The sequence below is a fragment of the Pinus tabuliformis genome, chromosome 2_2 (genome assembly GCF_031772625.1).
Source record: "Pinus tabuliformis cultivar Carrire ecotype Pingquan chromosome 2_2, CPIR1, whole genome shotgun sequence".
NCBI lineage: Eukaryota > Viridiplantae > Streptophyta > Pinopsida > Pinales > Pinaceae > Pinus > Pinus tabuliformis.
The window spans coordinates 712,089,194-712,110,994 of record NC_142300.1 but is presented as its reverse complement, the minus strand read 5'-3'; the positions used below and the strand labels follow the sequence as shown (position 1 = coordinate 712,110,994).

Below are 21,801 nucleotides of genomic sequence, written 5' to 3'. Positions count from 1 at the left end.
ACATATGGGATAGAACATTTCTTTCACCAAGAGTTTAAGAAACAACATGTAGCTTGAAAAAAATTTCTAATGTTATTTTTCCTTCCTTAATAAATGTAGCATCAACCCTTTTATTGATGTAAACTCATGTTTTGTGGATTTTATTTTTAAATGTTTTTTCCTCATATAATTTGGTTTCCAAAAAAGATAATAACTATAAATATATTCAAAGATTCTATATTATGCAGGAATGACAAAAAAGATAATAACTATAAATATATTCAAAGATTCTATATTATGTAGGAATGTCCATATGTCAGTTTTGAATATGAATATATAATAAGTAAGAGAAAAGTTGAGGAAACGAGAAACCATCACACATTTATTTATAGGAGTGTATATTAAAAATTTCTACAACACAACCCAACCCATGATGTTTATTTTCCCAAATATGGAAAATAAATATGTTATAGTTTAGCTATTCATTATTATTATTATACATTTTTATATGTGCCATGGGATTCACTCATTTATTATAGATATAGATTTTGGAGGATTTATTAAGATTTTTCCTGCTTGGGTGTTCAATTCATGACACAAGAAAGATAAGGTCCAGATAGACACATTGAATGTAGACTATTGATTTGTATTAGAAAATAAAAATGACGATAAGGAAATTCTTGGTTGAATGCAAGAAGGTCTAGGAAGAAATTTTCTAAGCACAACAAGGTTGCAAGAAGAAATTCTCCTTTGTATTGATAGCTCTAGAGGAGAAATTTAACAAATTGGATACAAAAATATCAATTTTAAGAAAATCTCTAGGCAACTTGGAGTTCAACAACAAGGATAATGGCCAAGATCCCACTCCCACTTAGATGAGTTCTCCCAAGATAATGTTTCTTTCTAATGATTTTTCATGTTTAAAAAGTCATTCCTGGTTTTTTTAGTTAGTTTATATTGTGTTTATTCCTTTGATTATATAGATAAAGATAGACTTATTTATTTGGAAAAATATTATTAGATATGTAAAGTATTTTTTATAACTTCAAGCGTTTTTATAGGTTAATGGTTTTGTTTCTCTAGTAATAAACCAATTATTATAGATAAATGCAATTATTATAAATACATAATATATTTTGTTAATCAATAATTAAAACACACACTCTTTCTTTATATAAACTAATATTTAAATGTTAATCAATATTCTTAATATGAAAATATAATAATGAAAACTAAATATACTCATAGACTTTTAAATTAATGTTATGAATTTACTATTTATGCACTTCATGTTAAAGAGGTCACTAGTACAAATCCTCTCTGAGTATTTACCAAAAAAATAATAATAAAAACTAACTCTAATTAAATATGTGAAATAACATATTTGATTTTGTTTAAATTAAAATAATATTAATTTTAAACTACTTTGTTTAAAAATATATTCCGACTACCACAACTTAACCATTTTCAATTATTTTTATTTAAATATAATACAAAATTGAATGGTGTATAAAATCAAGATTTATTTTTTAAATTAAAATAAAAAAATCTAACTATTTTAATTATTTTTATATAAATAGGTGTATAAAATCAAGATTTTTTTTAAATTAAAATAAAAAAATTATGATTTTTGTCATGTTCATAATTTTTAAAATTTTTGTCATGTTCATAATTTTTAAAAATATTTTCCATACAACTACGATCCAAGAATTTTTATTAACCAAAAATTTTAAAGTTATAAATAAATATTTTATAATTTTTATGGTGACAAATAACTTTTATTTTTATATTATAAAAAAATAGTTAATTATTTTTTTAAAATTGGTTTTTATAAAATAATTATTTTAAAGTTACAAATAGATATTTTATAATTTTTATTAAGAAATATAATTTCATTTTTTATTATAAAAAATTAATTAATTATTTTAAATATATTTTTTGGGATTCAATATTTTAAGTAAGTCATCATTTATCACTATTTCCATAAAAAGTAATAATAACAGACTATTTTTCGTGATTTTTAAATAATCCACTTAATACTCATTACTCCATCCGTATTTAAATTAATCATTTTTATAATCTATTTTTATAAAATAATTAAATTTTATTAATTCAATTATTATGTTTTTTTAAATAATTAGGCCGATAGGCCTTTCCTATGCATCAACTTTTCGTCAACACTTTTACTTTGATCCGTTAGATGAGATGAAACACTTTCAACCGTTGATCTGAACCAGAAAACAAAACAATGGAAAATCAAGAAAGCACGGAAAGTCAAGAAAGCACAAAAGCTCAAAAAAGATTCTATGCAAAAAAAATCAAGAAAGCACGAAAAAGATCATAAAAATCAAAGATCGAAAGAAAAAAGCTCAGAAAAGCAAAGATTTTTGAGGATTTTTAATTTTTAAATGCAATGTATTATTAATTTATTTTTATAATTTAATTGAAATATAAATTTTAAATTTTAAATTTAAAAATTAGTTTAGATTTATTTTTAGTTGTAAGTTTATTATGGGTTAAGAGGGATTTTTTTTGACACTTTGATTTTTTAAGAGTGAAAAGAGATTTGATTTTTTTGGCATTTGGTAGATGTAGAGTTAAAATGAATTTAGATTAGTTTAAATATTAACCTTTAAATAACTCACATTAGAGAAAAATACCATGGGAAAAAACCATAGATTAAAAATATGATAAGGAAAAACCATGGGTTGGAAAATTTTATATTTTATATTTTAATTTTAATTTGACTAAGTCAAAATGTTAAACATTGTAACATCTCTCTAAAATAATTAAATTCAATTTAATTCCATGCTAGCTCCCATCATTTTCCTGCTCAAAAGATAGGCGTTCTCAACACCTTAGCTACTTCGGCGGGTGTTGCAAGTTTATGACGAAAATCACCTTGAAGATGAGAAAACTTACCTCCTGGAAGTTTTAATAAGAATGGTTATAGTAGGTCTCAAGGTCTTAAGGCTTTTCAAAATGCTGAAAAGGGTCCTAAGAGTAAGATTGACCCCAAGGATTGGTCTTCCGGTGTTCATCTTCCCTTTATTCAAGGGACCACGGATAAAATTGCTAGGATCTTGAGGAAGCATGAGATTCATTCTTCTTTTAGACCTCTTAACACTATATGAAGTTCTCTTCATTTTGTTAAGGACCCAATTAACCCCAAGGATTAGAAGGGTGTTTATATCATTCCCTGTTCTTGTCGAGCTCCTTATTATGGTGAGACCGGTCAATCCATTAACCAAAGGATTTGTGAACATGCTGCCGACATCAGGCATGGAAGGTCTCGCTCCTCCGCTTTGGTAGAGCATGTAGAAAAAATTAATCATCACATCTCCATTGAAGAGGCTAAAGTCATTGCGAGGATTGACCATTTTCATTATCGTAAATTTAGAGAGGCCTTAGAAATTGAAAAAAAAAGACTTGTTAATTTAAATAGAGATGATGGCTGGAGTATCAACAGATGCTAGATTCCTGTGCTTTCTTCCTAAAAAATTATTTTTATTTATTTATAGATTAATTAATTAATTTTTTTTGTTAATCCCCATATTGCTTAGTTTATGACTCTCTTAAATTATTTTTGGTTATATGAATAGGATTAAACCTTAATATTAATATAATATTATATATAATAATATTCATTAATAAGATTATATAGGGTTATGAATCCTTTCTCACTTGAGGGGGGATGTGAAAAAGAGAGCAATGAGGGCTCTGTCGGCAGGAGGACTCGAACCAGGGCAACCTAGGCCATCGGCCTAGGGTGCTGCAGACTAGACCTCATTTTGGATGACGAAGACTAGGAGGTACAGGGTGGGTCAATAGGTTTTCTGTGGAGATGGTCCATACAATGGCCATGTAGGCTGTGGGTTGGATCCAGGGTGCTCAATCTGCAAGGATCCCAAGGAATATGTTTACTGGGACAAATTTCATCCAACTGAGAGGGTACAGTGGATGATTGCAGAGGAGGTTTTGGGCGGGGATTCTTCCTTCATTTCTCCCATGAATCTCAAAGGCTTGATCCAGTACACAAACCCCACCCCTTCCCCCTTTGATACTTTGTTTACGTAATAGATTATACCCTAAATTATTCATTAATCGAGCATGTCCAAAGGTATGAATCAACAATCCAACTGTATATATTTGTGATGCTCACTGGTACAAATTTTCATTTTTTCACAAATGCGTAATAGCGAATAGATTTACCTTAAATTATTCAACGTCCAAAGATATCAATCAACAATCCAGCTGTATAGGTATATGTGTGACGTTTACTGGTGCAAATTTTAATTTTTCACAAAAGCAGAATCGTTGTCAGGGTTTACCGGGAAGAGTTGTGGCAGTGTAGGAAACCAGGCTGATTGAACCAATATCTCTTCTAAAAAAATTCAACAATTCCAATTTAATAATCCTATCGGCCTCTATTTGTACCTTTTGGGACAATTGCTAGTTTTATTATTCTTCATTTCCACTTTCGTGCAGCGTAATCTACCTCATCATGGTAGTGTAAAATACAAGTCAAACGTAGCATTTTACCTTTGGAGAGCCCATTAAAACTGTTTTTTCATTACCACGGGATTTTTTTGCGAGGGACTTTGATCGCATCGCATTGTATAGGACATTCACAAACTTAGTTTGACTTTATTTTTAAATTTAATTATTTTTTAAAGAATTTAAATAAATGATTCCCTAGTGTTATATTTAATTAAAATTTTAAAATATTTCAAAATTTACAATTAAATTAAAAAAATTAAAAATCCCAAAATTTACAATTAAATTAAAAAAGTTTAAAAATCCTTAGTCAAATTAAAAATGCCCATCGAGTTACTGGATGCGGTCATCGAAGGAAGGTTTTTATCGTTTACAGCTCACAGTTTCAGTTGTGGGAACTTTATCACAGACGTGCATAAATTTTATAATAATTTCGATTATCTATTTTTTGAAAATTAAGAATATAAAAATGAGGTGAGTTTAAGTCAATTGCAGATTCTTGGAATATTGAGAATTCGATAAACATACTATGTCCGATATTCAGGGAATCTGCAATCAACTTAAAGATGGCCATAAAAATATACACTGAAAATGCCTTTGAAAGCGTGAACAAAGGATCATTTACAACTTTCATATGTAAATTCAACACTCCAACGTCTGTTATGCATAAGCAGACATATCTCTAACTTTTCCTTTGAAGCGTGAACAAAGGATCATTTACAACTTTCATATGTAAATTCAACACTCCAACGTTTGTTATGCATAAGCAGCCATATCTCTGAATCCTACTTTTTAAAAGTTTGTGCGATCGATGGCCAAATTTTGTTATGCCAAATGGGTCTGTTGGAAAACTATCACTTTTCTCTTGCGGTTATTGGATCCTATCAGTGTTCAACAAGGTGATTCACATTCCAACATTAAGAAAGAGCGATCCAGCAATAACATACTCACATCCAGAGAATAATAATCCAGCAGTTTTCAATGTTTTACTGTTCATATTCTTTCGATAAAAATATATTCTTTCACTAATCGAGGGAATTTTGGGTCGCAGTATTTCTAAGTATAGATTGCAGAGCAAAAACAAATCACACCGCGAACAATAATTACATAGACATCGGTGACATAGCAGTAACAGGAGATACCACTGATCAAATCCTTTCAACACTACGCTTCTTCCTAAAGCCTCTCAATAAGTCTTGCTATGAGTTGCGGGTGACCCCGAATGTACCTTACCTTTAAGACTATGGTTTTCCATCGGAAATTACACTGGATATCAAAATTACCCCACCTTCACTTTCACTATTGACACACTGGGTATGCTGGCTTTCAGCAACGTAACAGTCGTATCTTCAGATTTCTTTTTCAATGATAATATCTTCGTTAGTTCTCGCAGAGTGCTGTATGTTTGCTTCATCAGAACCTCTGAGAGTGACGATCCCTTTATCAATGCTATCGAGTTGAAGATCCTCTGAGATGGCATGTACGGACAGGCTAAGCAAGTTTCCATGTTGAGATTATCATCAAGAGATAATGCTGGAACAAGTAATTCACCGATAATCAGGTGAAGATTTTGAACTTTATTATATCTTGTACCTTTCGAAACCTACGCATAAACTGGAGATCTAGGTTTTGAGATTCATCCCAATCCGTTTTCGTATGAGTGATGAAATGATATCATTCACCGCTTCTCAGAAACTATCTCTCTGTTTCAACATAGTTCTGAGAAAATATTGATGTGAAAGGATTCCGGTCTGTGTTATAGGGCTATGTTTTGAAAATTTCTTTAGATTTTTAATCTGATTTTTGTGTTTTTCATTCGGGGTTTTCTAATAATGGTTAAAGGCGCTTATCACATTTAAAGGAGAACTTTCAGGTTGGTATCAGATATTTTTATGTACTATGATTGAAGTGGATAACTTTGTACGGTGAATTAGCCAGGTACTCTCAAGACGAGTTCGACCACATCTGGACGTTAGTCGTATATCCAAATTCACCAGATCTACAGTATATAAGTTCACAAGATCCCATTTCAACAAACAATACAGAAGACCTTCCCCACACTGCTGTCATGCAAAATGGGTGGCTTCAAATCAGCCCCAATCCCTATCAATTCAATCAACAAACATCCCCCTAAATTTGTTAGAATCGAGATCCTTTTACTGTTTGGAAATTTCTGGTAATTTCAAACAAAAGACTGAATAGAGAAAATGTTCTGTTTTCACAGGATCTTTCCACGGAAGCAAAAAAAATTTCTCCACAAAATAGAGTTTCAGTGACACACATAAAAACTTTCTATTCATTAATAAACTGCCTGTTACATATTTCTTCCTCTCTCTCAGAGGGATTCACCAAGACTGCTTCAGATGTAGTAAGAAAAATTTACCCTATTTCAGCTCCAAAAATTTATTTTTACACTACTGTGTGTAAAAATAAAACTTACATTTACTGCTGTAAAAATCACTTACATTCACTGTTGGAATAAAAAAAATTCCTTACATTTGCTGCGGCAAGTTTCTCCCTTTACATTTCATATGAAACATCCAAAAATTATTACAGTTGCGCTGCTGCACATTCCCTTACAATGCTGGTTCAACCAACGAACACCAGAACATCTTTTTTCCACTGCGTCCCACACATTTCCCTTAATGAACTATGAGCATTCCATATACTATGAACAAAAACTAAACATAACAATACGTTGACCTATACCATATTCCCGTGCATAAAAAAAACATTAAAATTAAATGGTTTTTACCAACGTTTACTTGTGCCCATACCTTTCTTTTAATCGTGCCATACTCCCGTACAAAATGAACTAAAATCTTTACCTATAATTCTACCAACCACGGTAAATTCATTAAATTACTTCTACGGAGAAACTGGCGGTCAACCAAAAATTTACTTCACGCAAGTTCAAATGGTGCAGGTCCGTTGATTTAATCGGACGATTGACATTAATTCCCGAGAGGTCAAAATCACACGAACATTGTAGGTCGAGGAATGGGTGGTTTTGAAACCGTACTGTGGACACGCGTCAGCTGGTTGGTGTGATCGGAGCCCTCCTGAAAAATACCACTGATGCGTGAAGGCGGTGCGATAAAAAACATGTGGTTTTCAGCTGAATTAAATGCGTAGTTGAAATTATTAATATTTCAACACTCCCCTTTAATTTCAACTGCTGGGTTATCAGTCATACCCAGAGATTTCCTCAAAAATTCAAAACTTTTCTGGTCCAGTGGCTTGGTCAGAATGTCTGCAACCTGTTCTTGAGTCCTGCAATGTTTTAAAACAATTTCTCCATTGCTTACCAATTCTCTGATGTAATGAAACTTTGTGTCAATGTGTTTCGTTCTCTTATGAAACACTGAATTCTTGGATAATGCAATAGCTGAGCTATTGTCACAAAAAATCACATTCCTTTTACCTGCTCTTGGCATAAGCTCCTTAACATTCTTCTCATCCAAACTGCTTGACATGCTGCTGTTGTAGCTGCCACATATTCAGCCTCTGCTGTAGACGATGCCACAATAGGCTGTTTCTTAAAAGCCCATGAAATGGCTCATGAAACATGATCTCCATCAAAGAATGACTGTTAATATAGTTCAGCAAGGATTTCGTAAGGACCTGTTCACTAATAGCTTCAACGATAATGATCAAGAATTATAGGCTCCCCCTAACTGTATGCATCGTCTCCTTTTGGCAGAGTCTTCTAAAAAAATCTTAGATTGGCGGGAGAGCTCAAAGGACTTTCGGACTGTATTTCCTTCCTTCTCCATACTTGTGTAACTTTCTTCTTTTGCATGGTTATAGCTTGTGTAAGAGCCCATGTTAAGTTACAATCACGTGCCATATGACCAATGTTATGACACTTGAAGTATTCTACATTGTTCATGAATAAGATTTCATGATTTCTTAATATAAAATTATTTCTTGGAGGTTGTCGGAGACTATAACATCTATCTCTATGAGATGCTTTAGAGTCTTTTGCCATATGACCAAAGTTTGAACAAGAATAACAATAACCAAAAAATGAACTTTGGTACCTGGAAGATGGAAGTTTCCTTGATGTACTTCTGAAACCTTTTTGCCTTGAGATCCTTTAGTGATAACCATTTCCTCTTGCCTCTTTGACATCATCTACATTTCATTTTGGAGCTGGTTTTCTACTTGGAGCAAGATTTCTTCTATTGTAGCCTTGATTTTTCTCCTTGCCTTTGCTGGAACTAGGAGCATCACAATTTCTTTCTGGCTTCTTCACATCTCTTTTGCTTAAAGCATTTTCATTCTTGTTTGAGGGTTCACCTGCATACCCGAGTCCTGATTTATCAGATGGACATCTGTGATAGCTGAGCATGTCATCCAAGGCTTGAGAGCTCTTCATTATTTTGTTCATCCCTTCAACCTTTTTTCTGAGGAGGAAAACCTCTTCTTCCAATCTTTCACACTCATTATTCTTCCTTGCAAGTTGTTCCTCAGTTTCTTCCTTGCTACGAGTAGCTTCAGCTGCTAATATTTTAAGGGAGATGACATCTGACTTCATTTTGAATATTTCTTCACTCTTTTCTTGACTGCTCTCCATTTTCTTCTCAGCTTCTTGTGCCTGTTTCCTGGCTTCTTGTAATTGAGACTTAAGGGAGGAGACCTCTACCTTGTACTGACCAATCTCTTCTTCAAGTTTGTTCACGCTCTTGTGCCTTTGTTCAAGTTGACTTGACAAGGTATTTTCCTGCTTCTTTGCTTTATTCAATTGATTTGTCATGGATATGACTTCTTCATGATGCTTCCTTTTTCTTTCCTGAAATTCCTTCTTAAGTTTGGCAAAGCTCTTCATCCCTCTCTTGTACTTGAAGCTTGATGAGGTCAACTTTCTTCCTTGTTTGATCTTGGTTACCAACTAGAGCTATCTTCTTAAGTGCCTCATTTTCCTTTTTCAAATTGTTAATCTCTTCCATGGCAGTCATAAGTCGAGCAAGGAGTTCTTCTACAAAGTCCTTTTCATTCTCTTCATCTTCTATGATGGGTTCAGGATCTCCTTCTTGATTGATGGTCATGGTCAGTGCTCCTTTTGAGTGAAGGTCATGAAGTTTGTCCCATATATCCTTTGCTGATGAATATTTTCCTAGATTCTTCTTTACAGAATCAGGTAGCCCATTCAAGATTGTCTTTGCTACTTTTGCATTGTACTCCTTGGATTCTCTATCCATCCTGCTATCATCAATCACTGATTCCCAAATTTCAATCCCTTGAGACTGTAAGAAAGTCCTCATTTTTACTTCCCATATATCAAAGTTCCCATTGAACCTTGGAGCCTCAAATAGAATGCTTTCAAATTGATTGTCTTCTATTTTAGTAGTAGAGGGAGACACATCCTTAGGAGGATTGGAGACTTTCTTCCTTGACCTTGCCATTCTTAACTATGCTTCAAATACCTGACTATGTATTTAAAATAACTGAGTGTTTCTTCAACAACAACACAAAAAATTAGCTTGAGAAATACCTTGGATTTTTTGACTGAGTCTTCACTCTGCTGGAGAAGCTGATGCAGTTAGAAATCCTTCCTTCAGCTTCTTTGACACCTTCAAAGAGCCTGGACAAGCTCTAATACCATGTTGGAAATTTTTGGTAATTTCAAACAAAAGACTGAATAGAGAAAATGCTCTGTTTTCACAAGATCTTTACACAGGGAAGCAAAAAAAATTTCTCCAGAGAACAGAGTTTCAGCAACACACATAAAAACTTTCCATTCATTAATAAACTGCCTGTTACATATTTCTTCCTCTCTCTCATAGGGATTCACTAAGACTGCTTGAGATGTAGTAAAAAAAATTTACCCTGTTTCAGCTCCAAAACTTTATTTTTACACTACTGTGTGTAAAAATAAAACTTACATTTACTGCTGTAAAAATCACTTACATTCACTGCTGGAATAAAAAAAAAATATTTACATTTGCTGCGGCAAGTTTCTCCCTTTACATTTCATATGAAACATCCAAAAATTATTACAGTTGCACTGTTGCGCATTCCCTTACAATGCTGGTTCAACCAACGAACACCAGAACATCTTTTTGCGGTTGCGTCCCACACATTTCCCTTAATGAACTATGAGCATTCCATATACTATGAACAAAAACTAAACATAACAATACTTTGACCTATACCATATTCCCGTGCATAAAAAAACATTAAAATTAAATGGTTTTTACCAACGTTTACTTGTGCTCATACCACATAACAATACTTTGACCTTACCATATTCTCGTGCATAAAAAAAACATTAAAATTAAATGGTTTTTAGAAATGTTTACTTGTGCCCATACCTTTCTTTTAATCATGCCATACTCCCGTACAAATGAACTAAAATCTTTACCTATGATTCTACCAACCACGGTAAATTCATTAAATTACTTCTACGGAGAAACGGGCGGTCAACCATAAAACCATAAAACCTCAGGCAAGTTCAAATGGTGCAGGTCCGTTGATTTAATTGGACGATTGACATTAATTCCCCGGAGGTCAAAATCGCATGAACATTGCCGGCCGGGGAATGGGTGGTTTTGAAACCGTATTGTGGACACGCATCAGCCGGTGAACCCTCCTGAAAAATACCACTGATGCGTGAAGGCGGTGCGATAAAAAACAGGTGGTTTTCAACTGAATTAAATGCGCAGTTGAAATTATTAATATTTCAACATTTACGTCAGTATAAATGGTGAAACACGATATGGAATCATTACTATGGTCAGAAATTTTTCCACCCTAGAACTAGAGTTTATATACAATCCGACGGGTAGCTTCGAATTTCATCTGGTTAAGGCTGTCGGCTCCACGCTTGCTCCTATAATCAACGCTTATGAGTATTACTTCATAATTGATACACAACCGGCAACATATCCCCAAGATCGTAAGTACCCTCACTAAAATTTCTCATGCTGAAATTATTGATGTCATAATTCATTATATAACCATGAATTTCTTAAACTGCAGTTAAGCTCTTGAAGCCATCAAAAGCAGGTTCGACATAAAAGATTGGATTTCCGACACTTGGTATTTGATATCGTGGAAACGAATTGGATGTGATAATAGCTCTTTGGCAGTAAGAATCTTGGAAATGTAAGTTTAATTTTTTACACTTCACAACTTGTAGCAGAAATTGTAAATCTGATGATACTTATAAAAGCGATTTGTCAGGATGGAATCTCTCAGGACCGGTGCCTGAGCATGTTCTACAGATCACTGCATTAGTTAACGTGTAAGAAGATATATGCTTTTCTCACTTATCCCCTCTGTAACCCATCAGATTAAATCCCGTTAAGGAGTCAAAAGTGTTGAAATTATAATTTCAACTGCAGTGAACAGAACAGCAGCAGCTACTTTATTCATTTGTCGTGATCCGGCGCCCCACATTTTCTCCTGATCTTTTATGTCACCGCCATTACCATCTTTTCACTCTTTAATTATTTTTGTGTTTCCAGAAGGAAGAAGATCAGATCTAGCGCCACACCGTTACTTTTCAACAACCATATTAATGAGCAGAACGGCTGAAAGAGAAAAGAACCAGCCTCGAGCCGACACAGCATTTATCAGCCATAGATTTCATCACCACCGACTCAAAAATACAGCAAGAGATCAAATCTGTTAATCATGAGCAGCAGAGACTTCATCAGCAAGTTAAAGCGGTGAAGACCCTTTCCCGCACTATAAATAGAAACAGAAACAGAAGTAGAAAATAGAGAGAAAATAGATTGAAAGTCCTTTTGTAACACACAGCAGTGTAGAACAAGAGAATTTTTTTTGTATTGCACAACAGTGCTGAAATTTTCTGAGATAGTTGTTTTGTGGAACTGAAGCATTCCTGTTGTAATCCCTTTGTCAAGAGGAAGATGCTCTTTAGCATAATATTTTGTGAAGATCCCTCTACGTGAGGAAGACTTAGTTTTATCTGTTGGTTTATTTTCATAAATAGAAGTTTCTTTCTGTGCGTTGTTGTTTCACCAAAAGTTATTTTGTCAAAAATTTCCTGTTGCTGTAACACCACGAACAGCGTTGCTGCAACACCACGAACATCAACTGAAAAAAAACTGTGTTGCTTCAACACCGTTTCCAAAGAACGAATTTTTCTGTTTTTCTGAGTTAAAAACAGAGTATTTTTCTGTGTCAAAGACAAAGTATTATTTTGATCAGTTTTTGATCCTGAGGCAAAGTAGAGTATTATTTTATGCTCTGTTCTTGTGTTTTTGAATTATCAGAAAACAGAGTATTGCTCTCTGTTCATATTTTTGTTGTTTCGGAATTTATCAGAAAATTCTGAACAGTGGAAACAGAGGATTTTTCCACTGTATTTTGTTTGGAATAACCAGAAATTCCCGACATGGTATCAGAGCTTGTCCAGGCTCTTTGAAGACATCAAAGAAGCTGAAAGAAGATTTGTTGCTGCAGCAGATTATCCAGCAAAGCGAAAACGCTGTCAAGGTATTTTTCAGATTAGTTTTTTGTGTAGCTGCTGAAGACAATTAAGTGATTTTTTTTACAGTCAAGTATTGCAAGAATGGCCAGCACCAGCGTGGGTATGTTTAATACCCAGCTCCCACAGTTCAATGGGAAAAATTATGACTACTAGGCAATAACCATGAAAGCCGTGTTTGCCTCACATGATTTATGGGAACTTGTTGAATATGGATTTGAAGAACCAGCAAATGAAGAAGAGTTTATTGGATTAACTCAGGCAGAGAAAGAGCTGTTGAAGAGCAATAAGAAGAAGGACTCAAAAGCCCTTGTATTCTTATATCAAGCAGTGCATGAGAGTGTGTTTTCGAGGATAGCAACAGCCAATACATCCAGAGAAGCATGGCAAACTCTCAAGACAGCCTATCAAGGCATGGAGAAAGTGAGGACAACAAAACTACAGTTGCTGAGGAAAGATTTTGAAAACCTGCGTATGAAGGAGTCAGACAATATTGACTCATTCTTCACACAAGCAATTGGTTTGGTCACACAGATAAGGTCTCATGGAGAAACTCTTGAAGAAAGGAGGATTGTGGAGAAACTATTGAGGTGCCTACCCTCAAAGTTTGATGTGATTGTCACCACCATAGAAGAGACAAAGGATCTCTCAAATTTTTCAGTTGATGAACTTTATGCATCACTGATAACACATGAGCAGAGGTTGAGTAGAAATGAAAACTCATCTCTAGAGCAAGCCTTCAAGACCCAGATGTCATTTGGAAGAGGAAGAGGTCAAGGCAGAGGAAACAAGAGAGGAAGAGGAAGAAACCAATACAGAGGCGGAAGAAATAGTCCAGCAAACGTTCAAGGAAGAGGCAGCAATCCAAATCAGAACCAAGGCCATGGCAGCAGCCAGCAAAGTGGACAACATCATGCTCAAGGACAAAGGTATGAAAAATCCAATGTCCAATGTTATTATTGTAAAAAATATGGGCACTATGCAAATGAATGTAGGAAGAAGCAGCATGATATGAGTAATAGATCTAGTGCAAACATCACTAGAGAAAATATCAGTCAAGATAATGTGTTGTTAGTTTGTAATATGGCTGAAACAAACAGTGAAGATATATGGTTTTTAGATTCTGGTTGCAGCAACCATATGACAGGAAACATAGCCCTGTTTTCTGCTTTAGATCAAAGTGTGCAGTCACAAGTCACACTTGGGACTGATAGTAAAATTTCTGTTATGGGAAAAGGAGAAGTCAAAATATTTACAAAGAAAGGTGAAAAGAAAACCATAGTAGATGTCTATTATGTTCCTGGAATGAAGTGTAATCTCTTGAGTATTGGACGGCTTGTTCAGAAGGGTTACAATGTTTTCTTTGAGAATGATGTATGCACCATCATGGACAGATTACCCAGCAAACGTTGTATTGCTGAAGTGAAGATGACAAGGAACAGGATGTTCCCTCTCAGAATAAGGGCAGATCTGAAAAATAAAGATGTAATTGCAGCAGTGACACAAGAGGCTCTCCAAAGTGTACCAAAGGATGAAAATTGGTTGTGGCATTTGAGATTTGGACATCTCAACTTTGGAGGTCTTAATTTGTTGAGTAGAAAAGGAATGGTAAGAGGATTACCATTGATAGAAAAGCCAGACAGCCTTTGTGAAGGTTGTATATTGGGAAAACAACACAGAGAAAGTTTTCCAAGTGGGAAAAGCATAAGGGCAAAAGCACCTTTAGAAATTGTCCACTCAGATTTATGTGGACCGATGCAAGCTCCATCACTTGCAGGCAGCCAATATTTTCTAACATTTATTGATGACTTTACCAGAAAGACTTGGGTTTATTTTCTGAAGAATAAGAGTGAAGTGTTTGAAAAATTTCAAAATTTCAAAGCACTTGTAGAAAATCAGAGTGGGCTGCGTATCAAGGTTTTGAGAACTGACAGAGGAGGTGAGTATATCTCCAAAGGATTTTTACGTTTTTGCAGAGAAAATGGAATTCATAAGCAATTTACAGCAAGGTACACCCCGCAGCAAAATGGAGTTGCTGAAAGGAAAAACAGAACAATCATGGATATGGCGAGAAGCATGTTGAAGGCAAAGCATTTGCCAAATGATTATTGGGCTGAAGCTGTACACTGTGCAGTATATATTTTGAATAGATGTCCTACAAAAGCAGTGATGAACAAAGTGCCAGAAGAAGCATGGAGTAGGAGAAAGCAAGGAGTCACCCACATGAAAGTTTTTGGTTGTGTGGCTTATGCACACATTGCAGATCAGCTAAGGAAGAAATTGGACAGCAAAGGGGAGAAATGTATTTTCATTGGATATAGTGAAGAATCCAAAGCTTACAGGTTATATATCCCATCCACCAAGAAGTTTTTTGTGAGCAGAGATGTTCAATTTATTGAAGAGGAAGCTTGGGATGGAAGCATAGAGAAAACAGTTAATGTTAAAAACTGTTTGTCTCATGATGATGATGATGAGGAGTTGGCTGAAACACATCCCCAAACAGCAGCACCAACAACAGAACAGCAAGAGACACCCTTAAGGAGAAATGAGAGTGCTTCTCCAAGCACACCACAAGGAGGAAATTCAAGTGCATCTACAAGCACTTGCACACCGAATGAAAGAGGTAAGAAATTCAGAAATTTAAGTGATATTTATGATGAAGGAATGAATTCTTTGTTTGCCTTGTATTGTCATGTTGATGACCCTATTCATTTCGAAGATGCAATTAAGGATAAGAAATGGATAGAAGCTATGGATGAGGAGATGAATGCCATAGAAAGAAATAAGACATGGGATTTAGTAGAGCTACCAAAAGGTAAAGAAGTCATTGGAGTTAAATGGGTCTACAAGACCAAGAGTAATGCTGAAGGCAAGATAGAAAGGCATAAGGCAAGACTTGTTGTCAAGGGATATAAGCAGCAATATGGGAGAGATTATGAGGAGACTTTCGCACCAGTTGCAAGAATGGAAACAGTAAGAGCAGTGCTGTCCATAGCAGCACAAAACAAATGGAAAGTTTACCAAATGGACGTGAAGTCAGCATTCTTAAATGGAGTATTAATGGAAGAGGTTTACATTGAGCAACCTCTAGGCTATGAAAAGAAAGGCCAAGAGCACAAAGTCTACAGATTAAAGAAAGCTCTTTATGGGCTGAAGCAAGCACCAAGAGCGTGGTACAGTAGGATAGATTCCTATCTACTGGAGAACGGATTTGAGAAGTGTGAGGGAGAACCCACTGTTTACATCAAAGAAAAAGACTGTAAAATTTTAATTGTTGTGTTATATGTTGATGATGTGATTTTTACAGGTAATGATGACTACCTCATTGAAAATTTCAAATCAGTCATGAAAGAAGAATTTGAGATGACTGACATGGGTTTGCTGAGATACTTCTTAGGAATAGAAGTAGATCAAAATAAAAATGGAATTTTTATTTCACAGGCAAAATATGTAAATGAAGTGTTGAGCAGATTTAACATGCAGGACAGCAAGGCAGCAATCACTCCCACAGTGATGGGATTAAAACTCAGCAAAGAGGACAACAGCAAAGATTTTGACCCTAGTGTGTACAAGAGCATAGTTGGCAGCCTCATGTATTTGACTGCAACTAGGCCAGACATAATGTATGCTGTTAGTTTAATTTCCAAATTCATGGGGAAGCCAAAAGAAACACATTGGCAGGCAGCAAAGAGAATTCTGAGGTATGTTAAAGGTACAAAAAGGTATGGCATATTTTATATTGTTTCAGAATGTTCAGATTTAGTTGGATACACAGATAGTGATTGGGCTGGAAGTGTAGATGACCGGAAAAGCACATCTGGTTACATTTTTCACATAGGTTCAGGAGCCATGTCATGGGCTTCCAAGAAACAGCCAATTGTGGCATTGTCTACAGCAGAAGCAGAGTATGTGGCAGCTACAGCAGCAGCATGTCAAGCGGTTTGGATGAGGAGAATGTTGAGAAGTCTATGCCAGGAGCAGGCAACAGCAACTGTTATTTTTGTGACAATAGCTCAGCTATTGCATTATCCAAGAACTTTGTATTCCACAAGAGAACAAAACACATAGACACAAAGTTTCACTACATCAGAGAATTGGTGAACAATGGAGAAATCATTTTACAACATTGCAGGACTCAGGAACAGGTTGCAGATATTATGACAAAGCCATTGGATCAGAAAAGTTTTGAGTTTTTAAGGAAACTTCTGGGTATGACTGATAACCCAGCAGTTGAAATTAAAGGGGAGTGTTGAAATTATAATTTCAACTGCAGTGAACAGAACAGCAGCAGCTACTTTATTCATTTGTCATGATCCGGCGCCCCACATTTTCTCCTGATCTTTTATGTCACCGCCATTACCATCTTTTCACTCTTTAATTATTTTTGTGTTTCCAGAAGGAAGAAGATCAGATCTAGCGCCACACCGTTACTTTTCAACAACCATATTAATGAGCAGAACGGCTGAAATAGAAAAGAACCAGCCTCGAGCCGACACAGCATTTATCAGCCATAGATTTCATCACAACCGACTCAAAAATACAGCAAGAGATCAAATCTGTTAATCATGAGCAGCAGAGACTTCATCAGCAAGTTAAAGCGGTGAAGACCCTTTCCCACACTATAAATAGAAACAGAAACAGAAGTAGAAAATAGAGAGAAAATAGATTGAAAGTCCTTTTGTAACACACAGCAGTGTAGAACAAGAGAATTTTTTTTGTATTGCACAGCAGTGCTGAAATTTTCTGAGATAGTTGTTTTGTGGAACTGAAGCATTCCTGTTGTAATCCCTCTGTCAAGAGGACGATGCTCTTTAGCATAATATTTTGTGAAGATCCCTCTACGTGAGGAAGACTTAGTTTTATCTGTTGGTTTATTTTCATAAATAGAAGTTTCTTTCTGTGCGTTGCTGTTTCACCAAAAGTTATTTTGTCAAAAATTTCCTATTGCTGTTACACCGTAAGTCGAAAAATACTTGACGTCAAAAATCACGTTGCTGCAACACCACGAACAGCGTTGCTGCAACACCACGAACAGCAACTGAAAAAAAACTGTGTTGCTGCAACACCGTTTCCAGAGAACGAATTTTTCTGTTTTTCTGAGTTAAAAACAGAGTATTTTTCTGTGTCAAAGACAAAGTATTATTTTGATCAGTTTTTGATCCTGAGGCAAAGTAGAGTATTATTTTATGCTCTGTTCTTGTGTTTTTGAATTATCAGAAAACAGAGTATTGCTCTCTGTTCATATTTTTGTTGTTTCGGAATTTATCAGAAAATTCTGAACAGTGGAAACAAAGGATTTTTCCACTGTATTTTGTTTGGAATAACCAGAAATTCCCGACAAAAAGTTGCAGAATGCATAACAATAGTCATGGTTATATGCTCGATGCAGTGCTAAATATATTGTTGGATAAAAATCTTTCACTTTTCGATGAATGGAACATTATTTGTCTTTGAAAATTATATTGAAAATGGCGTTAATCCATTCGTTTTGAAATTAATAGGTCACTTGACAATAATAATTTGATCGGACCCTTGCCTGATTTCTCCAATTTAACCATGTTGGAGAGTCTGTAAGTTTCTTTTGAACACATTTTTTTCTCTGTGTTGACATTTTACTCGCAAGCCTGTGCATTTTCACAAAACAAGGATTTATCATCATTTTAAAGAAGAGAGATCTGACTGATTTACTGAGTTTACTTTGCAGACATCTACAAAATAATAACCTAAGTGGTAGTATCCCAGATTCTCTATCTCAACTCAAAAACCTTAAGGAGTTGTACGTATCCATATCTCATTTTTCAATTTCTATCGTCACTTTTGGTTTCAATGCTAAAGGAATTAATTATGAAAATCGTAATGGTTTGTCATTGTAATAGGTTTATAGAGAACAATAATTTTAGTGGTGTAATCCCTGAGCAGCTTCTGCTCAATCCTTCATTAAAAGTCAGGTAACCGTATTTCTTACTTTCCCAGTTCCACAGGCATCCCATTAAAGGATTTTAGAGTTCAGAATTTCCTTTGATATTTTATACTGGCAAAACTGCAGAACTGCGGAATGTAATAAAAATCTCTTTGACAAAATGATTAATCTTAGGCTCCAGCCAACGTTGATGGCAAATCTATTATTATGTTATGTTCCAGTTACTATGGAACCCTTACCTGCGTATGCACAAGGGGGAATGTATTCCTCCCCGTTCAAATAAAAACGTTGTGAGGGTTATCTTGGGAATAACACTAGGGGGAGTTCTGATTATCGTTGTAGCGCTGACAGTGTGTATTATTGTACGTCGCAAGAACTTGAGGAGAAAAGAGGGCATGGCTATTGGTGATATGTCTTCCGAAGGCAGCGAGGACGAGAAGGAAACGATGATGGAGCAAGGTCACTGCATGTAATAACTTTGAAAATATCATACATAACTTTTGGTTTTCGAAATAATAACTTTATCTGGACACATGAATGGAATTGCAGATTCTTCAATAATTACTACAGTGCCGAATCTAATAAAGTCTCGCACCTTTAGTCTGTCTGAGATGATCGCTGCCACAGATAACTTTAGTCGGAAGATTGGACATGGGGGCTTTGGTTCCGTGTTTTATGGTCGATTGCCTGACGAGAAAGATATAGCCATAAAAGTCTTGTCCTTCTTCTCTAGTCACGGCGTCGTCCATCACTTCCTCAATGAGGTAATTAATTCAGGAAATTTTAATCCATGTAATTATATGCTAATAGGGTTGTCTCTCAACTTTCTAAATAAATGAAAAAGACAGAGATCCGCATGTTCAGAAAATGTCTACCTCCATTTACAAGGCTCAGAATAAATGTTTTACATTTTTTTAATCTACTCTTGTAATTTTTGCAATATAATTCTTACTTTCATCTTAATGTTTTTTCAAAATAATTCAGTTAGATATACAAAGTACTCAGTCTAAGGTATATGTTTCATCAATAATAATTATAGCATTCCATGAAGATAAGAGCAGTTTAAAGAGGTGACATTTTGGAATTGCTGGGTAGATTTTCACTTCATTTTGTTTGAAAGTTTGATTAAAAACTATATAATAATAATTTTACAATATTTCAAATATTTCTAAAATAGTAAATTCATTTTGATATTTAAAATTATAATTGAAATAATTACACCTATTTTTACCCGGAATGATCTGACTAAATTTGAACTAAAGACCAATTGATTTTGCTAACCTTATTACTGTATTTTTCCTACATATATTAACAGTGGCTATACCTTGAGCAGATCAATCTTCTTTCTAGAGTCAATCATAGGAACCTGGTATCATTATTGGGTTACTGTAACAAGTCCAGAGAACTTATGCTAATCTACGATCACTTGTCTGGAGGATCTCTCAAAGACCACCTTTATGGTACGTACGTTTCTCAGAGAAATATAAGCAGCTTAACCAACACAAATTTGGTTCTAATTCTTTTCTTTTGCAGGTCCTAACGCACAATGTTCCGAACTAAATTAGAAAACAAGGCTGAAAATAGCTATAGACGCAGGCCAGGGTATGCCTTTCCCAGAATAGTATTGCACATTAACTTTCAATGACATAAACGCTGACCATGTTTTCCTGTGATCCACCTGTATTGCCATATTTGAAGGATCAGAATACTTGCACATGGGTTGCACTCCAAAGATAATTCACAGGGATGTCAAGACTGCCAACATTCTTTTAGACAACAATTTGAATGGAGTATTGGGCAATTTCGGTCTGTCAAGGATGACAATTGATGGGGATGCTTCTCACATTGTCGCTGCGGTGAAAGGAACTGAGGATACCTTGATCCAGCGTAAACCACATACATCCCGCAATCTCTTTCCATTCTCCACACTGAGTAACTGGATTAACTATTAGAACAGGATGGATTCTTTGTATTTTTCTACAGAGAGCAGATAAAAAAAATTGTACTGTATTTTTTCAATGATTGGGTTAAGCTTTCTTCCACAGTTATTGTCAAACTCAAATGTTGACAGACAGAGTGATGTGTATAGTTTTGGAGTGGTTTTTCTGGAGAGTATCAGTGTAGACAAGCTGTTAATGCAAAACTAGGAGCAGAAGAACGAAACCTTGTTCGATGGGTAAGGAATCTTTTATTTTTTCCATCCATTGCATATTTTGGGAATCTGATAGCATTTCATTCAAAGCATGTTATATTTTATATTCTAATCATAAATTTCAAAATATTGTTGGGTAAGAAATCTGATAGCTTTTCATCCAAAACGTATATTTTATATTCTAATTGTAAATTTCTAAATAAGAATGATGCAATGGTTTGACTTTCCTTCTCTGAAAAATTATAAAAATAAAAATCCAATTATAATATTGTAACTTTGTAGTTTGTGATCCGCCTTAAATTAACAATATTTGTGATTACTGGAAAATTAGATTAACAAAAATCGTGACTATTGGAATCCTTGTAGGTGAGACCATACCCAGAGAATGAAGAAAATCAGAACAAAATAATAGAAATCAGAGACGAAAGGCTCCGTGGAAATTATGAGATAAAATCCATTACTCGCATTGCTAATCTAGCGATCAGATGTGTTCAGCGAGATCCGTATTTCAGGCCAACGGTCAATCAGGTAGTGGCAGAGCTGAAAGACGCTATTGCAGAAATTGCGTGAACACAAAGGAACTAACAGTAGTACTAGTTTATTTCAACTACTAAGAAGAGGCTAAATACAAAGATTTTCACAGTGACAGAACTTTTGATGGAGCGATATTGTCACACCCCCAAGCCGGCGGTAGTCTTTCAACCACTCTTAACGAGGTGTGGCACCACCGAACACTTTCTTTTCACCAATACTTATGTTCGTGGACTACGCCTAATCACTTACTCCTACTTA

The 21,801-nt window shown here is 35.0% G+C and overlaps 1 protein-coding gene across 1 annotated transcript; it reads left to right on the top strand.

Moving 5' to 3' along the window:
- Positions 1–11,211: 11,211 nt before the first annotated feature.
- Positions 11,212–21,579, top strand: LOC149194651 (putative LRR receptor-like serine/threonine-protein kinase At1g67720). Its single transcript, XM_089407749.1, has 13 exons — positions 11,212–11,377; positions 11,466–11,586; positions 11,654–11,725; positions 18,439–18,507; positions 18,642–18,713; positions 18,814–18,880; positions 19,079–19,316; positions 19,407–19,621; positions 19,842–19,868; positions 20,173–20,317; positions 20,556–20,713; positions 20,977–21,033; positions 21,376–21,579. Exons 1-13 carry the CDS (start codon positions 11,212–11,214, stop codon positions 21,577–21,579), a joined length of 1,611 nt encoding a protein of 536 aa, XP_089263875.1.
- The last annotated feature ends 222 nt before the right edge of the window (positions 21,580–21,801 follow it).